This window comes from Dipodomys ordii, unplaced genomic scaffold (assembly GCF_000151885.1).
Source record: "Dipodomys ordii isolate 6190 unplaced genomic scaffold, Dord_2.0 Scaffold103, whole genome shotgun sequence".
Classification (NCBI taxonomy): domain Eukaryota; kingdom Metazoa; phylum Chordata; class Mammalia; order Rodentia; family Heteromyidae; genus Dipodomys; species Dipodomys ordii.
In genome coordinates this window covers 618,280-642,990 of record NW_012267319.1, presented here as the reverse complement: position 1 = coordinate 642,990, position 24,711 = coordinate 618,280, and the positions used below count along the sequence as shown (strand labels likewise).

Sequence of the window (24,711 nt, the reverse complement as noted above, 5' to 3'; positions counted from 1 at the left end):
ATATCTAAGGGTTCATTTTCCTGACATCACATTATCTGACCTTTTCTGCTTGACTCATACATATACTAGATATTGCATATAAGGGAAACCATGGGACCTATGTTTCTTTGGGCCTATTTATTTAAAACAATCAATTTATTGTCACGCCGTTCTGGATGCCAGAAGTCCAAAATCCAAACCTCCTTCTGGAGGTTCTAGGGAGAGCCTCCCCTCCCCTCCATTCCGCCCCCTGCCCTTCCTTTTGCTTCCCTCCCGCCTGCATGTCTATCTGTTAAAGGCCCTCGCATGACATTGAACCCACCTGGACAAGACAGGAAACTCTTCCCACTTCATGACCCTTCACTTCCCCACTCTGCAAAACCCCCTTTCACCCTACAGGGGGCTAGGGATTGGGGTGTGGACATGCGGACAGGTCTGGAAGCTGTGATTCCCCACCACATTATCCCAGTCCGGTAGCTCAGAAGTGGACAAGCAGAGCTGGGGCTACTGCAACAGTAGCCAGTGTACCCAGAGGGCATCTGAGAGGGGGCCTGCCTGGAAAGGACCGGTCCGCATTATGTGGACCAGCAGTTGCCACCTGGGAGTTCCCACACACATCCATCCATCCTCCTCCACATCTCCCCCCAAATTATAACCCCAGGAGAACAATGGATCAAGACATGGATCAAGACGGGTTGTACTTATGAATTAGTATGATAAAGGTAAACTTCTTTGTCCAACTACTTAAAGATAATTTTGAAACTATGGTAAGAAAAGCTGGGCATCAGTGGCTCATGCCTGTAATCAATCCTAGCTACTCAGGAGGCTGAGCTCTGAGGATCAAGGTTCAAAGCTAGCCCAGGCAGGAAAGTCCATGAGACTCCTATCTCTAATAAACTACAAAGAAAAAGCTGGAAGTGGCCCTGTGGTTGAAATGATAGAACACTAGCCTTGAACACAAAGAGACTCAGGGTCAGTGCCCAGGCTTAGAGTCCAAGCCCCAGGCCTGGAAAATGTGTGTGTATGTGTATAATAAATAAATACATAAAATAAAATATATCCACTCCCAGACAGATCCACATACACAAGCAGCCACGAAGCCAACTCATATGAATAATTCAGACCAGGCCAGTGTAGGTCCAGAAGCTCTGCCGGACTGGGTGACAGTCCCAATGCACTTAGAGTTGTCTAGATGATTCACCTTGAAAAATAACTCTGACTCAAAATTTTTGGAAATTTTCTCTCATCTCAAAGAATTTCCCTAAGCATCAGACACGTTGCAAGTCTGATTCTCATTGTGTGACAGACACAATCCATTTTTCCTAATAAATTAAGTGTATTAGTTTTTCATAATGATGGTATTTCATACTTATAATTATAAAAGAAGAGGAGTGGAGACGTCTGGCACTGTCAGGATTGCTTTCAGCTCTGAGGCTGGAACTTTTGTCAACTATAATTCTATTAGTTGATGCTGAAGTGATTATTTCCAAGTAGTTCTGTGACTTTTATAAAGATAAAGCTTTGAACATAATTGAGCTGGAATAGTTAAGCAGAGACAATTCAAATCCAAGGAAAATAGCAGCTCTTTTTATCTATAAAAAAATACACAGGATAAAAAGCTCTTATGGTTAATAGATATTTGATTCACAAAGCACACATTCTAACTTCAAAATGTAGTTCACTTATGATAATGCATTTCTATTTTATTAAAAATAGCTGCACAATAAATAAGTAGACACTGGTTAAGTTTTGAGACAAATGACAAGACCAATTTCAAAGTAGGATCACGGGGAAAAAAATTTAAGTTGGGAACCTAAGAAACCATTGTTGAAAGCATGGTTTTTTGAGGGAGAGGAATGTTTAGAGGTAGATTTTTTTTTGCCAGTCCTGGAGCTTGAACTCAGGGCCTAGGCTCTGTCCCTGACCTTTCTTGCTCAAGGCTAGCACTTTACCACTTGAGCCACAGCTCTACTTCCAGCTCTTTGGTGGTTAATTGGAAATAATAGTCTCATGGGATTTCCTCCCTGGATTGGCTTCAAACTCAGATCTCAGCCTCCTGAGTAGCTAGGGTTACAGGTGTGAGCCACTGGCGCCTGGCTTGGAATTCTTTTTAATGAATAATGGCTTCCAATTTCATTGGTAACTTGTCTTTTAATTATAAAGAATTGACCTTGGGCAATGAAAGCTGCATTCTCTTTCTGTAGAAACATCAATCTCCCTAAGTCCAATTAAGATGAGCATCTTTATGTTTGCATCACGTTTGCCTTTCTGAAAGAGGGGCTTATGGGTAGCTTATTTTCTAGGTTCTGTCATGAGAGAAAAAGAGAGGGGGGAGGGAGGGAGGGAAGGAGAGAGAGAGGGAGGGAAGGAGGGAGAGAGCAGATCCCTCACAGTCCACCTGCATAGGCTGGCTCTACCCTCAAAACACAGCACACAACTTGTGGGTGGGAATTGGGGGGGTGGAAATCTGGGAGAGAGTGAGGGAAGAGGTGACACTGTCCAAAAAGAAATGCACTCTTTACTTGACTTACATAACTGTAGCCACTCTGTACAACATCTTTACAATAACAATTTTAAAAACAATTTATTTTTAAAAATTTTAATTAAAAAAATGATTCCTACAGAAGAATATTGCATTCCACAACCACCCAAAGCTTGGACAGAATCACACACACACACACACACACACACACACACACACACACACACACACACCATTAACTGAAATACAACCCATGGGGAGAAGAAAGCACCCTTTAGGGAGATTTTAATTGCACACCATCTGTGGCAGCTAGCAGGCAGGTGAGTGGATGGCAGGGGGAAGGGGAACTCCCCGCCCGCCAGGCTACCTGGTGGCCAGGGCTTCCTGGTGGGCCCTAGAAGAAGCTTACAGCTTGGTTGTCCTGCAAGGGGGTGGAGTGGGGGGGAGGACTGGGAGCCGGATGGGAGCAGGAGCAGAGCAGGGGGCGTGGCTGACTGCAGGGTGGCAGGCACCTTCATTCTACCACCTTATCTCCAGCTTTGCCTAAGAGAAATCACTTCCCTGGCCAGACTCTGTGGGTCCCCACAGCTGGCTTGGATTCAGATTCCCCTTCTCCCCCTCCCCCGGCCCAGTGAGGCAGACAGCCAAGCAAGAGCCTTCTTCACACTCTCCTCTGGCAGTGAACTTTTAATTAGAAGGGAAGCAAAAGACATTAATGATCAGTTAACAAATTTCAATCTCAGTGCAGACAAGGGAATTAATGGGTTTTAAAAAGGCTCTCGATAATTATTTCTTGAAGTTTAGAGAAAAGGACTGAAGATAAAAGTACACCTCTTCCCTCCGCTCTCTTCTGCTTTGGGGAAACTTGGCCACAAAGACAGCCACACCTGGCACCTGTATGCCAGGACTCTTCAGGAGCTGAAGCCTGTGGTCTTAATTAAGCATCTGACCCAGGACCCGGGGAGGACAGCGTGCAGGGAGCCTCCTCTGAGAGCTGGGGGCACACTGGGCCCTGTGGTCCCCTCTGGCCTCGCCCCATGGACCCCCACGCCCCATACCCAGGGAGCAATGATGCTTGGTGCACGAGGTCAAGGTGCATTTTCTCCTCTCTCAAAATAGAAATTACAGTAATGCCAAGGCCAGGGATTTTTGCTCAGGAGAGAGTGCTCGCCTAGCATGCACAAGGCCTGAGGTTCCGTCCAGGATTCTAAGAACATGAAGAGGAGGGGAAGAGGATGGGAAAGAAGAGGAAGGGGGCAGGGGATGGAAGAGGAAGAGAGAAGGAGGGGATGGGAGGGAAGGGAAGAAAAGCGAATCAAAGGGAAGCCAAGGGAAGGGAGGAAATTAATTACAGTAAAGAATTATACAATCTCAAAATAGAAGATACGATTTATTCAGGACAAAGTAATCAAAAAAAACTTCAAGGTGATATATATTCTTATTACTCTGAGTTTATCACCACCAATACATACATTAATTTAAACACGCCATTATGCTTCATACATATGCAAGGCAAGTGCTCTACCACTGAGCCACCTTCCCAGCCCCGTCTTCGTACATATGGAGAGATATTATGTAGCAGTTGAAGAAAACTGCCAAGTCGCCAGAGCTCAGAGTAGAAGAAGTAAAGGGCTATGCCCCTCCCCCATGGCGGTCTCGTCTTGGTTTTCCTCTCTCCTCAAAGGTTTATTTATAGCTTCCGGTGTTTTGCCACCCAAACTCCTTCTGAAATATCTCCCCCCCCCCACCTTGTTTCCAGAGCAGTCATTTTCTTTCCTTCCCTGCTTTCCTCGGAAGGAAAATTGAGGTGATGAGGCCTGCTTGAATTATTCAGCTAGCACAAATGGAAAGTGGGACGGGATCAAAGGCTTTAACTCCTGGGATTAAATACTACTGGGAGATGTCCGGGGCAGATGGACAGCCCGAGGGGAGCCACGGGTCCCGCCCCTCAGTTCAGTAAAACCTGAGCAAGCAGGCTGAGAAAACCTTCTCGCTTTGTGTCTGAAAGACCCCACAACTCCACTTGTCACCAACAACACCCTCTGAGGTCATAGGACCCAGGACCAGAGGGGGGACATTTCCCAAAGGAAAAGGATGCCGACGAGTTAGTAAGTTAGTGGGCTACTGAGAGGCGATGGAAACATAGGAGGTTAAACACAGTTGAAAGAGCCAGGTTCTCAAGAGTACCTCTGGAGGCTGTGTTGTCCCGTCTTCTCCCTCCCTCCCTCCCCACCATGCTCACCGCCCCCTCCTCCCCTGCTCTACCTTAAAAAGCAACTACCCTGTGCAGCCATGAACTGAAAGCTCTGAGAGAGCCACACATCAAACGTGCTTCCTTTCCATTGTTTTCCTCAGGTGCTTTGTCACAGTGCTGGTACATTGATTAGCACAACTGGACACCACGGACTCGGCCCGTCTTTGCAAGGATTTCAGTTTGAGACCAACTGAGGCAGAAAACATCATGCAATTCCTCAATCAATAGCTGTGCACCGTGGTCTGTGCATGTAAATCTTAGCTATGGCGAAGGCTGAGATTGAGAGGACCGCAGTTCTAGGCCAGAGCAGAAAGACAAGTCCAGGAGACTTTGTTTCTGTGGAAGAAGCCAGACATGGTAGCATGCACCTGTCATCCAGGTACCATGGGAAGTGAAAAACAGGAGGATCGCAGCCCAGGTGCACATATAGGCAAGAAATAAGAGCCTATGTCCAAAAAAAAACAGAAAAGGGCTGAAGCTGTAGCCCCCAGGACAGAGGGCCTGCTTAGAAAAATATGAGGCCTTGAGTTCAAACCTCAGTCATACAAATAAAATGGAAAAGTCTGACATCAATCAGCATCATATCCCCGTGAAGGAAGATGCACTCACACATTGTGAGACATTCTGTTTCTTGTCATAGGCTTACTGGTAAAGAAGAATTCCAGATGGTCTTTGCTGTGTCCTAGACTGCATGGGTGTTACAGAATTTTTTCTAAAGAAATAAGCTTCAGGTCTCTATTTACATTCAGTTGAGAGAGGCAAAGGAAGGGGAAGAGAGAGAGAGATAGAGGAGGGAAGGAGAGACAGAGAGACAGAGATCAAGGGTGAATATACCCAACAGGATAAATCCAATCCATTAGAATAAGAATTCCTAGGCATTATTGGGATTTAGAATCTGCCCTCTCCTTCCATTAGATAGAGAAACGAAATTAAAGCTTTCAAAGAATGAAATAAAGTCACCATTTCTTTTGAATTCATAAAAATGCTCTGAGGGCCTGGATTGAGATCAGCCATTTGTGAAACTGGCCAGGATAAAATGGAAACTAATAAATCCTCCAACTATGCATTTTTATGAAGTGGAAACTATGCTAATTTCTATAACTATGAAGAAAATAAAAGACTTCTTTGAGTCTAATCATCAATTTTATTGCCAAGGTCTTTAAATATTTAGTTTATTGCCTCTTTGGGACCAAAGTCTGAGTAGCTAAAATTGAAGGATGTTAGGAAGGGCACCCCAGGACATTGGCAGGCCTGTGGGGGTGGTGGGCTGTGCGGGAATTGGGTCCTCCAGCCCACCATGGACGGTGGCCATCGGGCTCCGGGTTCATTCATTCCCACCAGCGGATGTCAGGGCAGCAAAGCAAAGATGTTTTCAAATCCTTCAGCCCCGTCTAAGTTCTGTCCTTCCTACCCTTCCAGGCCCAATACCTGCCTCCGTTTATCATTAATGTGTTCATGTGTCCAGAGTGTGTCTGCACTGGGGAAAACCCATGGTCCACATCTACTCTTAGATGCCCATCCCTACCACCAGAGCACCTGCGAGATAAACTCCGAATGAATGAACAAATGAACGAGTGCCCACGTAGACTGTAGGTGAGCTTCTGTCCTTCACAACTTATTCTCGGGCCTTCTTATGCCCTCTCTTCTTCTCCTCCTTTCCCTCCTCCTTCTTCTCTATGCCCCTCCCTTCTTTGTCTAGGCACAGGACCTTATCTACCCGTCCCAGGAGCACACAGGGGCTCCCTGGTGCTCTCAGCTCTCATCTGTCACTCTGCCTCCTTCTCTCCATCTCCATGTCCCCGCCCCCCGGAACTCCTGTGCAGATGGAACTCTCACATGCATGGTCCTCAGTTTACTTCTTCTTCCCTTCTCTCCTCCCCTCTTAAGCCTTTGCCTCTGCTCTGGCCCCTTGTCTGTCCTCCCTCCTGCTGGCAGCCAGTCGGGCTGTTTCCTGCTGCCAACATGCTCGCCCCCTGGAGTGGTTTTCTTCAGGGATGCATTGTCATCCTCTGCTGACCCACAGGCTGAGCCCTCTCCAGGCAGGAAGCCTCCAGAGTCAGCCCCCGCCCATCCTTGACACATCGTGCGGTCCTTCGGTGCCACCAGACTGCGGTCCCCACAGTGGCCTCTCATTTCATACTGGTCCCAAGCAGACTCCAGCCCATCATGGTGGCTGCGCTGTGGATCCCACCTGGGGAGCAGAGAGGAGACAAGCTGTGGGATCACATGTCCCTCGACTTCCTCCGAGGGACAGACTTAAAAGAGGAAGCATCAGGCGTGGCCGTGTCCTCCAGAGGTGACCAGCAGGCAAAACAGCATCAGCCCAGCTGACGCAGAGCTGCGGTCTCCGGGGGACCTGGCGGGGTGAGAACAGATTCCTTATGTCTGCAGTGGCTTTCACGGGGGACACGTTGGTTCAAGGCTCTTCCCAAAGAACAGCTGACCTCAGGGAGCAGCTTCACGTGACCTAGGCCTGGAGTGGGGCTGGTGGCCTCTCCTTGTCCCATATCTCCATGTCTCAGGTCCTTCTCCTACCTGCTGGCAGATCCTGGGAGGTCCTGCGTGCAGCTGCGGGTGGGGTCAGGCAGGCAGAGAGCAGCCACACAGGCTCAGGCTGCCAGCTCCTGGCCCAGAGTCTACCGGCCTCCGAGAACATGGGGACCTCTAGACTTAGCTGAGCCAGAAGGCAGAGTCTGGAAGCCTCCTAGGCTAGGGGGTGCTGGGTGTGGTAGGGGCTATGTGGGAGAGCTCCAGAGGCCAGTGCCAGAGCAATGGGGCCTCTTCCTGCCCCAGGGCCAACTGTGCTGCCTCTTCCTGCCCCGGCTACTCCCCTCCTCTCTGTATACCTCTTTTCTTAGCCCTGGAAATGTTCTTTCCAGATTTGTGTAGATGTGAGTCTGTGTGTGTGTGTGTGTGTGTGCGTGCACACATGCGCACGCGTGCACATAGCTCTTTGTGTACGTGTGTCTGCAAGATATAAATGCACAATGTGTATGTGCCATGGCTAGGATATCTTTCCAGGTGATGCCGTCATTCCCAGGATTTCACAGATGGAGCACTGGGTGAACTCTGTCTTCACTGTGTCACACACCATTAGTGTGTGGCTCTGGCCTGAATGGCCGCAGGCTCCCACTGTGATCGGTTCCCAGAGCTGTCCCCAAAGCTCTGGCAAACGGGAAGGTTGAGACCAAGCATGTAGCTAGGAATAGCTAACCTTCATCAGTTTCTAAGATGTCTTTGGAAATGAAGATGACCTTTCACCTTTTGCACTGCAAAGATGGTCATTTCCCCCTACAATCTGTTAGGCACAAATTGTGACTTTTTTTAGTCTAGCTGGTTGATGTCTTTGCCCTCAGGTGTACACTCTGAGGTACATAGCCTCCTGCTTCTTTTACTATTTCATTTTCAAACATATTCACTGGCCTTCCTGCCTACCCCGAAAGCAGTGGGGACCCCAGCCCAGGTCTACGGCGAGACATGAAGCGTTCATGGTGTTAATGGTGGCCATGAAGCGTTCACATGGTGTTAATGGTGGACATGAAGCGTTCACATGGTGTAATGGTGTTAATGGTGGCCATGAAGCGTTCACATGGTGTTAATGGTGGACATGAAGCGTTCATGGTGTTAATGGTGAACATGAAGCGTTCATGGTGTTAATGGTGGACATGAAGCGTTCATGGTGTTAATGGTAAACATGAAGTGTTCACATGGTGTTAATGGTGAACATGAAGCGTTCACGTGGTGTTAATGGTGAACATGAAATGTTCACATGGTGTTAATGGTGGACATGAAGTGTTCACATGGTGTTAATGGTGGACATGAAGCGTTCACGGTGTTAATGGTGGCCATGAAGCGTTCATGGTGTTAATGGTAAACATGAAGCGTTCACATGGTGTAATGGTGTTAATGGTGAACATGAAGCGTTCACGTGGTGTTAATGGTGAACATGAAGCGTTCACGTGGTGTTAGATGGTGGTCAGGCTTTCTCCTAAAATCTCCATAAAAATAGTTTGAGTTCTGCTTTAAGTTCAGAGGTATTTATCGTCCTGTCTTCAAACTGCTAACTAATGTGGGAAGGTCTCGTACTGCTCCTTTCATCAACAACCATGGCTCTAATACTCCCACTGTTGGACTCCGTCAACAGCAAATTAATGGAAAACCGTATTTGGCAGGCCAGGCACTGCTGGCTCACACCTGTCACTCTAGCTACTCAGGAGGCTGAGATCTAAGGATCAGGGTTCAAAGCAGTTTGGCCAGGAAAAACCATGAGACTCTATCTTTAATTAACCACCAAAAGACTAGAAGTGGAGCTGTGGCTCAAGGTATAATCCCAAGCAAAAAGAAAAAACTCAGGGACAGCAGCCAGACCTTGAGTTCAAGCTCCAGGACCAGCATGTGTGCGCACGCACGCGCACACACACACACACACACACACACACACACATTTACTTGGCAGGGCTGTGGGTTCAGAAAATACACAGGTTGAGTTTTCCTGGGCTGTCCCTGCCCCTTTGTTCCTAATGACCCTTTGGGTCCCCAGGAACCAATGACCTGAGAAGCCACCAAGAGTCCAGCTGCCCTCAGACTCTTTTCTAAATGGACACAGAAGACTGACCACATTTCAACTGGAGGCTTAGACTTGTGAAAGCTTGAGGCCTATTATGTGGTCATTGTAGATGTAGACTTGGAGGGGGGACTTCCCTTCCTCTATCGCCATCCTCCTTCCCAGGGTGCCTCTACTTGGCTCGATGTGTTCATCCATGAGGGCCGCTTGTCTAGCAGCACAGGGCTGGGCTTTGTTTCCTCCCCAGGCCAGGCCAGGCTCTGAGGTGGCATTCTGATAGACCCCCAGAGCCTGGGCTTCTTAAGGGCCTGGACATATGGTTTTGTAGCTTTGCAAATCTTCCCTCACAACAGGAAGCCTGACCCGTTCTGAGGGTTTTCTTCTCACCCGCCTCTCACCTCCCGCTGAGGTCTTGCTTAAGTGGCTCTTTCCTCCTGGTTTCCTCTTTGCCTGTGTTCACCGGAACATGTCTGATTTCTTAAGGCCTCCACACCCTTCGATCACCAGCTTTGTCCCACAGCTTTGCTGATGGTATCACAGGGTTGTTGCTGATGTGTTCTAGAGGCCAGGATGGTGGAAGGTGCCAGGCGCCAGTGGGCTCATCAGAGAACACAGCCTGGGCCACGACTCAGGACAGGTGTCTCTTGACACTCGTTCCTAAGGTTGTGCTAGATGCGCCAGTGCTTCGCTGACATGGAGCTGCCTGAGCTGCAGAGTTCTGGGAGGTGGGTGGGGCCCGGCCCTTCTCAAAGAGCCTCGCGTGGAATTTTACACCTGAAGCATTGATGTGGGAAACTAAACTCCCATGGCCCCTCACCCTGAGCCTCCCCGCAGCCCAACTAGTTTTGGTGGCAGTCACAACACTTAAGCAAGCAGGGTGTAACCTGGATGGTGAGAGGAGGCCATGTCCCCACCACCAGACTTCCCGTGGTCTAGGTTCAGTCTTGTAGGATATACTGTAGAGCTATCTTGCTGTAGATCTGTCTTGCTGTACTGTAGATCTTGCTTATTGTAGGTCTTGCAGAACTGTAGATCTATCTTGCTGTATTGTAGGTCTGTCTTGCAGTACTGTAGATCTATCTTGCTGTATTGTAGGTCTGTCTTGCTGTCACCCAGATTTGCACTTGTCTCTCTGGGCAATGGGAATGCTACTCAGGGGCTCAGTCTCCTCCTGTGAGGTTCAAGTTCTCCTGCTGGTGGTCACCAGGGCTTTGGGAGTGTGGGCGGGAGTCCTGTCCACAGACACAGAGAGCAGAACACTGTCTGCAGGCTGTCATCCAGCTGCACTGCCCCCCCCCAGGGATGCAAGGATTGTGAATGACCCCACACTCACACACACTGACTCTCAGCTAATCCGCACAGCTCCTGGCCGGACTCTCAGCACAGCCCCTCTCCTGCAGGAGTTCCAGGCCTGCCTCCCTCCTGCTCCAGTTCGGCTTTGAGGACATAACTTCACAAAGCTCAGAGCCCTGCCCTAGGCCAAGTGTGTATGTATACCGGGTGCTGTGCTCATGCAGGCTGCGTGTACGGATGTGTAGTAGGTGTGGATGTGTGCTTTGTGTGTCGTTTGTATGAAATGTGTACTATGTGTGCTATGGGGAACATGTTGTGCACGGTGTCTAAGTTGTGTATGCACATGGTATGTATATGGCATATATGTGTGTGTGATACGTGTGTAGTGTGTGTGCACGTGTGTGTATCTGTGTGTCCTTGTAGTGTTTCCTGTCTTCTGTACCTGAACAGGTGTGCAGCCAACCTCCCGGGCTTCCCTCCTCTGAGTCTGGGGCCTTGTGTGTTGCCCAGACACGGTTCTTATACCCCACAGCCAATGGGGATGGGATCTCCGGCTCTGCATCTCTAGGCCAGCTGGAGAGTCTCCGAGCGGTCACCCTGAGTCGCCATGCCCCTCCTTCCTGGGAGCGCCTCCTCCTGGTGCATGCTGCGTCCCTGCCTCCTGCTGCTGACCCTGGTGGGGCTGCTCCCCCTCAGGCCCAGTGAGTCCACAGCTCTCCACAGACAGAAGGGCTGCCTCCTGACCCCCTCGACCCAAAGCCCTGCAGCTGAGGGAGGCCCAGGGTCACACACGACCTCAATCTCCCACCCAGCAGAGGAGGGAGTTCTGGCCACCTCCAGGAGTCTCCCTCATTACCCCCAAGTCAGCTGGCTCAAAGCCCCCCCAGGCCTCCTCCACTCACCCTAAAGGGCAGTTAAGGGTGGGGGCTTAGGGCCCACTCACCCACCCGCCTGTCTCCCAGTCCTATGCCAGGAATGCACCAGGTTCAAGGTCAGAACCTGCGAGGACTGCATCCAGTCGGGGCCTGATTGTGCCTGGTGCCAGAAGCTGGTAAGAGCCCAGTGGTCCCTCAGGTTTCTGGAGGCTGAGCGGCTCTGCCCTGTCCCTCTACCTTCCCACCTGCTGGGCTGGCTTCCCTGCCCATGACACCAGAGAGGGACGCCAGGGCCATTTCCTCAAGGAATAGCCCAGAGGCCCCCAGGAAGTCCAAGAGAGAGAGACAAACAGGCTGTCCCTAAGCCAGCTGCAGGTCCAGAGGCACAAGCAGCTCAGGAGAGAAGCTTCTAGAAGGAGGCAGGGAGCATCCAGTGGCACCCAGACATCTAGAGGTGGAGAGACAGTTCTTGCAGAATGAGACCACACCCTCTCCTGGGGCCCCCAGGGTCTGACTCTGTAGGTGTCTTTGGAAATTCACATCAGGGCTTCACCTCAGGCTCTCCAGAGCCAGCTGGAACAGGAAGCTTTGCCCTTTGCCTCTACGAGGGTCTTTAGAACTCAGTATTCACTTGCAAAACCAAGCATGTGTTTTGATCAGTATGTGCGTATTCATATTGACAAATACATCTTTATACTCAGAAAACCCATCATAATGTCTTATGATGATCGAATCTATAGATCTTATGCACATTTTGCAGCTTCTTCCAGCCAGGCCTGTGGTAGCATGTACTTTCTTGGTGGTTTTACCACCCAGGCCTGCACTGGGCAAGCAGATGTCTGGGATCTTTAGTCACCTTGAGCCAGGGACAGTCCTCAGCTCTCTGTCTTCTTGAAGACCAGCAACATCCGTGTGTGGAGAACCCTCAGCTGGGCTGGTTATCCGGATTGATCCCAGCATTGCTCTGCCAGTGACTACCCTCTCTGGGCCCAAGGGCACACGTGGTGCCAGTGCTGGTGATGTCCACCAGGACCCCAGCTGAGATCCTTGCCCCACCTCCCATCTGCACTGTCTCTGGGAACTAATGTTTGTGCATTCTGTTCCCACGAAAGCGCACCCCCTAACATGGTCTCCTTCCATGACTCAGCCTCCATGGATGACACTGGCATCACTGCAAACAGGCAGGGCCCTTCCTGTAACTCCTGTGTAAGGAAGCCCCACCCTCTTGTCTTTCTCCCCCATTTGATCTCTCTCCCCCCTCTCCTCCTCTTTTCCTCCTCTCTTTCCTTCTCTCTCTTTCTCGCCCCCCCCCCCATGGAAGCACAGTAGTCACTACTTCACTAGGATTGCCTGGCTGCCCCTTGAGGATCAGCCCGTGGGCTGCAGTCCCTCCAGCTGTCAGGCACAGTGGCTGAGGGAGGGGAGAAGGGCCTGCGGTCTGACTCCGGTCTGACCTGGGCCCCTCGGGAAGCTGTCTGGGAGGCTGGGGTCTTCCCCCGCCTCTGTCCTCATGGCCAGGGATTTCGATCCCCAAGTCTGAGCCCCTGGTCCTGCAGCTGGGTCCTGCAGCCTCCTCCTGAGCCCAGCCCCCTCCCCCAGGACTTCACAGGCCCAAGGGAGCCCGACTCCGCCCGCTGTGACACCCGGGAGCAGCTGCAGAACAAGGGCTGTGAAGCCAAGGACATCCTGGACCCCAAGAGCTTCGCCGTGCCCCAGGGAGCCCCGCAGGGGGGAGGCACACAGCTGTCCCCACAGCAGCTGGCCCTTTACCTGCGGCCAGGTAGGCGTGGCCTTGCCTGGGGTGAGCCAGGCACCCTGTGTGGCTGAGGGCTGGCCAGACCAGACTGCGCCCCGCCAGGGAACCTCAAGAGTAAAGGCTGACCTCCCCACCAGGTGCCATGGGTCACCTTCTTGAGGGCCCCCATCCTCATGACCCAGGGACTCCCGAAGCACCCCCCCATGCCATGCCCACTGGTGAGGTCCAGCATAGTGGACCTCCCCTCCACCACTGCCCTGGGCACCAAGTGACTTGTGTCTGCATTCAAGTCCACCCCGTCTGACCTGCAGCCCCCTGACAGTCTGTGGTGAAGGAGGAAGTGAAGGGAACTGGAGCCTGCCAGACGGGGCCGTCTGGGCAAGCTCCAGGACAGGCAGCCCCAGGAAGGGCAGCTCCAGGACGGGCAGCCCCAGGACGGGCAGCCCCAGGACGGGCAGCCCCAGGATGGGCAGCCCCAGGACGGGCAGCTCCAGGACGGGCAGCCCCAGGACGGGCAGCCCCAGGACGGGCAGCTCCAGGACGGGCAGCTCCAGGACGGGCAGCCCCAGGACGGGCAGCCCCAGGACGGGCAGCCCCAGGACGGGCAGCCCCAGGACGGGCAGCCCCATGGCGGCCCCCATGCCCGCGTCGCTGCTCACTGGCCTTCCTCCCCACCCACAGGGAAGGCGGCTGCAGTCAATGTGGTCTTCCAGAGGGCCCAGGACGCCCCCATCGACCTGTACCTCCTGATGGCCCTGTCGGACCCCAGGCACAGCAACCCCACCGACATCCAGAGGCTGGGTCGCCACCTGCTCCAAGCCCTCAACTGGACCACCAGGTCTGCCCGCATCGGTAAGTCCCACAGCGGCTGCGGCCGGCAGGCAGGGAGCTGCGGAGGGGGCGGCTCACCTGGCTCACCTGGGCATCTGCATGGCTACAGACAGAGCTGCATCTCTACCAACCATCATGTCTACTCTCGGGCCCCCAAGACTTCAGTCATCATCCAGTCTCCCACCGCCTTTTCCTCTTCCTCCTCTTGCTTCTTTTATTTATCTGTGATTTTGTGTGTGTGTTTATTGTTATGTTTGTTCTTTTCTTTTCTTTTTTTGTCAGTCCTGGGGCTTGAACTCAGGGGCCTGGGCACTGTCCCTGAGCCCTTTTGCTCAAGGCTAATGCTCTACCACTTGAGCCACAGCACCACTTCCGGTTTTCTGGTGGTTAGTTGGCGATAAGCGTCTCACGGAGTTTCCAGCACAGGACGACTTTGAACCGTGATCCTCAGATCTCAGCCTCCTGAGTAGCTAGGCTGGAAGGCCTGGGCCACCGGTGCCCGGCTGTCTTTGCTTCTGTTTTAAAGACACAACTCTTTCAGAGCTCATTCTTCAAAATTAAAGAGCACAAAAGTATGTCAAGTACACAGCAAGGGAAGCCGTAAGGAAGCAATCACAGCAAACCCCAGGGCTCAGGAGTCCCTGTGCTTTATGAGCACCAGTTCATGCAGAGGACGCAAAGCTCAAAGAACACGTGCAAAGGGCAAGGCACACCCATGTAGCACCGTCCCCCACAACGACGTGTGTGCCCCTCCTGCACGTGGAAGAGGCTCACACGCTGGTGAGCATGTCCACACATGCCCGGGGATGGGGAGACCTGGCGTGTCCACACCTGCCTACACTCACATATGTACAGAAACACACAACACATGCCCCTTCACACACTCACAGACGTCCACCACTGTACACACTCCCGTGTGCATACAAGTGCCATACAACACATGTGCCCCGGACAAGTTTCCACACGTGCCATCTGGCTTTCTCCCCAACTGTGCTGCAAGATAGGGAAACTGAGGCTGCCCTTGTGCCCCAGGCTCAGCTCCCTATCTAGGGCCCCACCTGCCACCCGGCCTCCCCAGCCAGACTCATATGTGTCCCCAGGATTCGGCTACATTGTGAAGGAGACCTTCCGGCACGCATTGAAGCTGACGGACGATGCCAACCGGTTTCTGATGGAGGCTGGGAAGCTGTTGATTTCCGGGGAGCTGGACACCCTGGAAGGCGGGCTGAACGCCATGATGCAAGTGGCCGCCTGCCCGGTGAGTCTCTGGCATGCTCGCGTGTCGGGCCGCCCCACGCTGCCCCCCACAGGGTGCTGTGGGCTGCTGGTGCTGACACTGGGCAGGTAAGGAGGCTCCTTACGGAACTCCATAAAGAGCGGACAGATGGGCCTGCAAGTTTCCCCACAGAGCTCTGGGAACACCCAAAGGGGAAACTGAGGCAAGTAACCCCCCTCCCTCCCACTGGGCGTCTTCATCTCAGGAGGAAATCGGCTGGCGCAACGTTACTCGAATCCTGGTATTGGCTACTGACCGTGGCCTGCGCTATGGTAGCGATGAGAAGGCGGACACCCTCCTGACCCCCAGCGGTGGCCGCTGCCACCTGAAGGATGATGTGCACAGGAGCGGCCGCGGCTCTGTGAGCACCGCACCCGCCCTGGCTGGGCGCAGGGCGGGGACCCACAGGGGAGCAGGGGCAGGTGTCACCCAGACATTAGACAGCCCTGCCTGTGAGCCAGGGGCAGAGCGAGGAGAGACGAGGCGGGCTCATCCCAGGGCCTCCTTCCAAGCTCAGTTGCAAATTCATGTAGAAACTTCTGGAAGCCCTAGGTTGCAGGTTAGGCCCATGGGGAACCAGCCTCGAGCCAGAAGAGAGTGGTGGATGGCTGAGGCTAGGTATAAAGAGAGGTGGTGCAGACGCAGCTCACTCCCCCCGGGGTGGGGGGCGGCAGGGGCTGCCCTCCTACCCTGCTCCATAACACGGGGTGCACAAACTGCCACCCTCTGCCTCGGGGCGGGGGGCAGGAGGCGGCTGGGCCTCCTCACCTCCACAGAGGAGACTCACAGGTCCAGCCTTCATCCCTCATACCCCTGGATATTTCCTAGAGGCCATGGTGTCCCCCTCCCCTTGCTCTCCTCCCCTTCCTTCCCCTCCCCATCGTTCTTTTCTCCCCTCTCCCACCCTCCTCTTCCCCTCCTTCCCATCTCCTCCCGGCATTTCTCTTGTGACTTCTTCTTGCCTTCCCCTTCCTCTCCCTGCCCTGCCTCCAGCGCCCAGAGCAGCCGTAGGGATGGGGGACAGGGATAGCCTGGCAGTGGGGAGGTAGAGGCAGGAAGGGGGGGCCTGCAGCTCCGCTGGAGTCAGGTGGCCTGGGGCCCCGAGTCCCTGTCCTCTCGCAGAAGCCTGCATCAGAGAGGTCCGGGGTCCTACCCCCTGCAGCATGGCCGTTCTCAGCAGTCACAAAAACTCCGGGTGCAACCAAGGACGATTCAGCTGCCCCTCCTGGAGCCCACACACTCTGGGTGCTGGCGTTCAGAATCTAGGAGGTCTCGAATTTGATCAGGAAAAGAAGGACACACAATGCCCTAAAGTCAGCATCCCTCAGTTACCAAACACACGCCCACTTGGCGAGACATGACGTCTGATATTGCCCTGTTAGAAATCTGGGGTGTCTGCCCAGCACTCACAGCACGGACGCTGTCAGGGAGCCCCCACCGGCTCACCTCTTGGCTTCTTTGTCAAGCAGGTAACAACCATTTCAAAGGTTGTCCCCACTGAACTTCCATCCACTTGCTTTCCCACGTGATTCCATTCACGCGTGGGTTATTCAGAGAAGGCACCTCCAGAACGCAGGGGTGGGCCTGCCTTGAGCTGCTGCCCCTTGGCACCCGCATCCACTGGGCAGCCTGGAAGGCTTGTCCCCAGCTTCAGATGCCATCTGACAGGTGTCTCCTCCCTCCAGGACTACCCATCGGTGGGCCAGCTAGCACACAAACTGGCAGAAAGTGGTATCCAAACCATCTTTATGGTGACCGCACGGGCAGTGAAAAGCTATGAGGTGAGTGTCAGGGTCTGGAGCAGTGGAGTCCTGAGGGCAGCCTAGCCACAAGACAGCAAAACCCAAGACCGCACAGCATGTACCTCCTGACTCTGCTTCCCGGCGCGGGCATTACCACAGTCCTGGGAGAAAAAATAAACCCCGAGAAACAAAAAGAGTTTGAGCCAGGTGCTGGTGGCTCACGCCTGTCATCCTAGCCACTCAGGAGACTGAGATCTGAGGCTCATGGTTCAAAGCCAGCCCAGGCAGGAAACTCGGTGAGACTCTAATCTCCAATAAACCACTCGGAAAACTGGAAGTGGCACTGGGGCTCAAGCAGTAGAATGGTAGGCTTGAGCTGAAGAGCTGAGGGACAGCGCCCAGGCATAGAGTTCAAGCCCCACAACTGACAGAAGAACAGTTGAAGATGTGGTTCAAGTGGAAAAGCACCTGCCTAGCAAGTGCAGTACCCGGAGATCCAACCCCAGTACCAACCCACCAACAAATAGAATCAGGGCACTCTGAAAATTCCCAAGCAGGGACGTAAGGATGAAAGGAGAAGGAAGTGGTCTTTGGGGCATCTGGCTCTTCAGCCACACACTGGCCATTTGGCTGTTCCCCAGGTGAACTTTGTCAAGCTCTGCACTCTGGAGCGGTGGGCATCTCGCACCAGTCCTGTGGGTACCCACACGCATCTCTCCCCGCTCTGCTTCTGGCTGAGTGTTGAGCAGGTTCCACAGGCAGGACAAGGAAGAGCCCAGCTTCCCTGGGCCAGGGCCGCCTCCCACACTGGGTCAGGCGGAGTGGGCAGCGGAGCCCTGCAGGAGGTTGGTGGCGAGGCTGTGGAGCACCCTCGGGCAGTCACGGGAGGACACCAGGCAAGAAGTGTCCTAGCCCTCAGTTGTGTGTCTCAGGAAGGGGAGAGGAATGCTCTCTCTTCAAGAAACAAGGCCCTAGGATGAGGCACACATTTGTGTGGAGGGCTGGCCTGTCTGTCATCAGCTGGCCCGCCTCCAGAGGTGGATGGGGGTGTGGCCAAGGAGCATCAGACTGCCCTGCCAAGGCAGATGGTCAGGAGTCAGGTCACAGTCATGGTTAAAATTAGGCATGGACACACTTTGGGCTCACCACTTGGTGCAGTTCTCCCACAGTTTACTGGTAATAGTAATAACCCGGGGATATTTCTGCCTGCCATGCGGATGTGGTAATACACACAGGGACATGGCCAGCTCAGCAGTGACCCCTGGGAGCATTCACACCAAGCCCCCGGGGCTGCTTCCTTCCTGAGAGCCGGCTGGTGAACGCTTTGCAGCCCGCCAGTGACCACGTGCTCTGCAGTGGTGGTCACACTGAGGGTGGTCTCACCTGAGGGTGGCCGAGCCTCCTCATAGGCACCAGAGGCCCCTGGACATCACAAGCCCCCACCCAAGAGGACTCCAGTGCTAGCTGCACCCACCTGTCCCTCTCACCAACAGAAACTCACCGAGATCATCCCCAAGTCAGCTGTCGGGGAGCTGTCTGACGACTTCAGCAACGTGGGGCAGCTCATCAAAAACGCCTATAATGTGAGTCGCTGGCAGGGTGCGGTGCAGGGGGGGGGGCTGGGCTGGGCCCCAGAAGGCAGCCCCCCTGCCCCCCTGCTGGCCAGAAGAAGGATGGGGAGGGGGAGCCCTGTCTCATTGGACCCCTCAGCCTGGTGGCCACATCACACAAAACAGATCTGTGTCCTCTCATCGATGGTGTGGGGGTGCCACCCAGTCTCCCCCCGACTCCTCCCTCGGGGCTCTGCCCGCTGGTCACCCTGGAGAAGCAGGGTAGATGTTTTCCCTATGGGGGAGGCCCCGGAATCCCTGCAAAGATGTCCATGGGGTGGGGCACCCCTTTTACCAGCCTCCCTACACTGTCCTGCACGAGCCCTGCAGGGTCTCTCCTCCTCCTCCTCCTCCCCCTCCTCTTCCTCCTCCCAGGCTCCCGGCCCACCCTGCTGCTGCCCCCAGAGCTGTGCTGCTCCCAGGACCGGGGTCCTGGTACCTGTGGGAGTGAGCCAGGCTCCACTCAGGGCCCGGCACCAGTGGGTCCCCAGCTGCCCTGGAAATCTCTTGGAAGTAAGCGGTGTTCCGAGAGCTCTCACCCCTAAGCCTGGCCGCTCTGCCTGCAGAAACTGTCCTCCCGCGTCTTCCTGGACCACAGCCCCCTCCCCGACACCCTGAGGGTCACCTACGACTCCTTCTGCAGTAACGGGGCGTCTCACATGGGCCAGCCCAGAGGAAACTGCGATGGCGTGCAGATCAATGTCCCGGTAAGCTGGGCCTCCACCCCAGCCTGGGAGCCCTGGCCTCCATCCTGACCCAGGAACCCTGGCCTCCACCGTGGCCCAGGAGCCCTGGCCTCCACCATAGCCTGGGGACTCCATCCCAGCCTCTGGAAGGCCTGCCAGGGTTTCCCAGACTTGTCCCCACTGACGGCCACAGGAATGGAGGCTCGCATGGGAATAGCAAGAATGTCACAGTCTCCATCCAGCAGCCAGCCCAGCTCTCCTACCTTGAACATCCTCTGCCCCCAGGCCAAAGATTCCCTGTGGCACTCGCCTGGGCTCTAATGTCAGGGACAGGACTCGGGAAGGCAGCTTCCACGATCACCCGCACAGAGAGCCCCCATCCCCGCACTGGGCTCTAGACAGCACCTCCAGGGGTGGCTGCAGGGCGCAGGGTGACACCACCTCCATCCATGAGGCCCTGCGGACACCTCCATCCACAGGAGCCCCATGGAGGGTACGGGGCGCCCGCACCCCCGTCCAAACGGCCCCGCGGAGCGAGGCCTGCCTCCCCCTCCCCTCTGTGTCCTGCTCTCCCCACAGATCACCTTCCAGGTGAAGGTCACGGCCACCGCCTGCTTGCAGCAGCAGTCGTTTGTCATCCGGGCCCTGGGCTTCACAGACACAGTGACCGTGCGGGTCCTCCCGCAGTGCCAGTGCCAGTGTCGGGACCAAAAGCAGGACCGCGGGCTCTGCGGGGGCAAGGGCTCGCTGGAGTGCGGCGTCTGCAGGTGAGGCGGGCACGCACACGTGTGCATACACACACACACACACATACACACTGGGCAGCAGGCCCACACCTAAGCACACAGTGCACCCACTCACCCACGACTTACCGCTCTGTTGCCCTGGGATTCCTGGCCAGCAGACCAGCAGCACGGAGCCAGAGAACCCCAGGACTGGTGACAATCCAGCAGCCTGGATCTTGGAAGCCCCCCCCCCACCCCTGAGCTGTCACACAAAGCCTTGGTTCAAATACATTCAGAAGAGGCCTCTCTTGTGTGCCCTACGGGAGAGTCCTGACCCGCAGGGTGCTGGCTGTCATGCGCAGCCCAGTGCTCCAGCCACATGCGGATTATCCTCATTCTGGGCCCTGCTGCCATCGGTCCCCCAAAGACACCAGAGAGGCTGCTGCGGTCTGGGTCCACACAGATCCACACAGTCACATGCTATTCCTCAGGGTGCGGGGGCCAACAGTGAACACTAACTCACTAGCCAGTGCCAGGTGCATGCCCACTGCATTTAGACCCCACTAAAGCAGACCCGAAGACCCCATAAGTTCCCAACAGCTCCAACCAGCTGTGAGATGGAGAAACCAAGGCAGAGCAGGCAGGAGAATCTTCCAGAGTCTGGCTGGCTCACTCTGCAGGGCCCATCCTGGGGCACCATGGCCATGTGGCTCTCCTCCAGCCCTGAGCCCACACACTCACCAAGCTGCCAAGCTGCAGCCAGACGGCCGACCCTGGGGCTGGACTGGACCCCTCGGCCCCGGACCCTAGGACCCCCACCTACTCCAGAGCCCAGAGTATTTTCCAGGCTGACCCCACCCACCCTAGGGCACCTTCTCCTTTTACTACCAACCCCCCTCTCCCCGTCCTTGCTATCCTGCCCATGCCCTGCCCAGCAGCTCTAGAACGTGACTACTCCATGGCCGTCCCGCACCTCCGGGCAGTGCTACCTTGCCCTTGTCCTGCGTGTGCAGCTGTGGGGCATCCTTCCTGGGGAATAAGGATGACTCCTCTGCGCACATGGCCACTGGTCAATGATCCAGAAGTTTCCTCCTCCCAGGGGCAGGACAGCCCATCACAGCGTCTTCTCTGAGCACATCTAGACACATGCTCGGAGCCCAAACGCCAGTGGCCCGGCTGCTGCCCCCATGTCCTACTGACCTGCATGTGCCACTTCCTCCTGCCAACCCTCAGCAGGCCTGGGGTGGGGTGAGGAGCTCGTGCTGCCCACCTGGCCCAGGCTGCATGCACAGCTCCACCCAGGTCCTAGGTCACAGGGCAGGGTCACACGTGTGCCCTGGGGATGACCCGGCCTGGTTCCGGAGAAACAGATCCAGAGCTGGTAACACTGCCACTGTGGACCAGTGGTCAGGCCCTGAGCACAGGAAGTGTCCCCACCACAGGGGCGGGCCTGAGGACAGGAAGTGTCCCCACCACAGGGGCGGGCCCTGAGCACAGGAAGTGTCCCCACCACAGGGGCGGGCCCTGAGCACAGGAAGTGTCCCCATCACAGGGGAGGGCCCTGAGCACAGGAAGTGTCCCTACCACAGGGGCGGGCCTGAGCACAGGAAGTGTCCCCACCACAGGGGCAGGCCTGAGCACAGGAGGTGTCCCCACCACAGGGGCGGGCCTGAGCCCAGGAAGTGTCCCCACCACAGGAGCGGGCCTGAGCCCAGGAAGTGTCCCCACCACAGGAGCGGGCCTGAGGACAGGAAGTGTTCTCACCACAGGGGCAGGGCCTGAGGACAGGAGGTGTCCCCACCACAGGGGCGGGCCTGAGGACAGGAAGTGTCCCCATCACAGGGGCAGGCCTGAGCCCAGCGCCTCTCACCCCAGGTGTGATGCTGGCTACAGTGGGAAGAACTGCGAGTGTCAGACACAGGGCAAGAGCAGCCAGGAGCTGGAGGGAAGCTGCCGGAAGGACAACAGCTCCCTGGTGTGCTCGGGGATGGGGGACTGCGTCTGCGGGCAGTGTATGTGCCACGCCAGCGACGAACCCAACAAGGAGATCTTCGGGCGGTACTGCGAGTGTGACAACGTCAACTGTGAGCGGCACCAAGGCCAGCCTTGCGGTGGCCCGAGTGAGTGGCGGCCCGGCCTGGGCCATCGGCTAGGCTTTCTTGTCCATTTGCACAGCAAGACCAAGCACAGCACTCAGGGACGGACAGACAGATGACAGATGACTGGGAATTCTGCTCAGTCCATCAGCAGCAGGACCTAGAGGGGCCCTGGTCTCTGCGTGACCACTTTCTGCATCTGAGAAAGTCACACAGGAAGATGGTCCTAGTCAGACCAGCTGAGGAACGGCTAGGCACAGTTGTCGTTATTGGTGGGGCTGTGGAGCCCAGGAAGGGCAGGCAGAGGGTGGAGGAGGGGCAGGAGGAGGATGGAGGAGGGATGGGCAGAGGGCAGGGAAGGGCGGGTGGAGGCTGGACATTCCCACCTCCTCAGGAGGCCATGTCTGGGGAAGGAGCAGCCCAGGGGGTGGAGTGGGCTTCCCGGCTGCCCGGTGAATCCCCGGACCTCGCTGTCTCCAGAGAGGGGTGAGTGTTTCTGCGGCCAGTGCCAATGCAAGCCGGGATTCGAGGGCTCTGCCTGCCAGTGCTCGAGGTCCACTGCACGCTGCCTGAACCCACGCGGGGTGGAATGCAGCGGCCGCGGCAGGTGCCAGTGCAACACGTGCAAGTGTGACCCTGGCTACCAGCCGCCCCTGTGCGAGGAGTGCCCGGGCTGCCCAGCGCCCTGCAGCAGCTACACGTGAGTGTGCCCGCCGCCCAGGCCCGCCCGGCTCCGGGAACGCTGGGGACGCCCGGGAGCACCCGCTTCGCAGCAGTCCCAGGCAGGTCCAGCTGGCCGGGCTGTGCACCCCGCCTCCCTCTGAGCCCTTCAGCTCCCCAGCATGCACTCCCCACACCCCCCTCCACTGGAGAGCCAGCACCCAGACCACACCCCGGGTGTGCACACCACACACCCTGGCACACCCATCCACACGCGTCCCGTCTGAAGCACCCTCACACCTGCTCACCCCTGTCCTCCGCAGCTCCTGCGTGGAGTGCCTGAAATTCGCCAAGGGCCCCTACGAGAAGAACTGCAGCGCTGCGTGTGTGAACGTGAGGCTGCAGAACGCCACCAGGAAGGGCAAGACCTGCAAGGAGCGGGACTCGGACAACTGCTGGATCTCCTACACCATGCAGCAGCGGGACGGGAGGGACAGCTACGACATCTACGTGGAGGACAGCCGAGGTGAGGCTGGCCAGGGGGACAGGACGGGAGGGACAGCTACGACGTCCACGTGGAGGACAGCCGAGGTGAGGCTGGCCAGGGGGACAGTGTGGGCAGGTGGACTATGGTGACAAGAACTCCAACCACAGATGGGAAGGAGCTTCAGGGGTGGGGACTCTGGGGCGGGGCCAGGCTAGCCCATGCCACCGGGATGGCGGCATCTCAGGGCAGCCGGGGTTCCCACGGCGCACACCACACCTACCGGGCATGGAACTACCGGCTGTCCCGGTGGCTGGTGACCACGTGCTGTCTCCGCCGGGCTTTGCTCTGGGAGGCCTGTGGCCTGTCCTCTCCCCTCTGGGAACAAAGGGTCATGCCAAGCAAGTGCCATTCAGAGCCACGGGGCCTGGGGGCCGTGGTGGGTGACAAGGCCGCACAGGATGCAGTCGCCACAGTCCTACAGTGGGACTGGACACCAGCCATGCGCTTCCTCTCTAGAGTGCGTGTTGGCTCCCAGAATCACCATCACGATGTTGGTGGTAATAGGCATGTGCTGTGTCTGTGTGCTCATTTTTCTCCTGGTGGTCATCTATTTGGTCCTGACCCACTTCATGAAGGGAGGAGCTCCAGCCCCGACAGAACCACGTAAGTGGGGGTACTGGGGGTCCTGTTTGGAGGACCACATGCCTCCATCCTCTGGAAGTAACCATAGCAGGGCCAGCCACGAGGGACGCACACACACACCAGGCCTCAGCAGCTAGTTCCCCGAGCACGCACACCTGTGTGTAAGCTTTGTAACTAAGGACTGAACCCTGGGGAGAGCCCACAGACCCCCTCCTCAGAGTGACCTCCCAACTGAAGTGATGGTCTCTGACTCAGCTCTGAAAGCCCCTGCGCTGACAAGGCTGTGTTTGGTTTCTCTCCAGAATAACCCACTCTTCAAGAGCGCTCTCGTCAACTCCTAAGTCTGCTGAGAGCTAGAGCACAGGTGAAAGTAAAGTGGCTACCACCAGCCAGTCAAGACTCTCAAGCTCCGCCCCCTGCCTCCTGTGACCCTCAAGCCCCGCCCCCTGCCTCCTGTGACCCTCAAGCCCCGCCCCCTGCCTCCTGTGACCCTCAAGCCCCACCTCCTACCCCTTGGCACTATGACTAGCTTGCAGTTCAGAGCAGAATCACCAATGACCCAAAAGTCCACTCTACCTTCTGCCTTCAAAATGACAGATCTGTCTGGGTTCTATATAATTTATCCTCAGGGACCACCTCCTTTCTGAACCTCTTAAATCCTAGGTTTGATTAAACATAGCCTATTGCTAAAATTTGTAAGATTCACAGTTTATTTGTTAAATGTATGAGGGTATAAAATTGGACCCTATGCCT

General features: G+C 55.5%; 1 protein-coding gene across 1 annotated transcript; it reads left to right on the top strand.

Annotated features, from left to right (window-relative positions):
• Positions 1-7,025: 7,025 nt before the first annotated feature.
• Positions 7,026-24,627, top strand: LOC105993977 (integrin beta-2-like). Its single transcript, XM_013027366.1, has 16 exons — positions 7,026-7,079; positions 11,141-11,273; positions 11,535-11,623; positions 13,047-13,227; positions 13,885-14,055; positions 15,135-15,292; positions 15,516-15,671; positions 16,996-17,091; positions 18,546-18,635; positions 19,229-19,369; positions 19,928-20,115; positions 21,949-22,193; positions 22,650-22,869; positions 23,153-23,355; positions 23,833-23,979; positions 24,261-24,627. The coding sequence occupies exons 2-16, from the start codon at positions 11,180-11,182 to the stop codon at positions 24,263-24,265; spliced, it is 2,184 nt and encodes a 727-aa protein (XP_012882820.1). The 5' UTR covers positions 7,026-7,079; positions 11,141-11,179; the 3' UTR covers positions 24,266-24,627.
• The last annotated feature ends 84 nt before the right edge of the window (positions 24,628-24,711 follow it).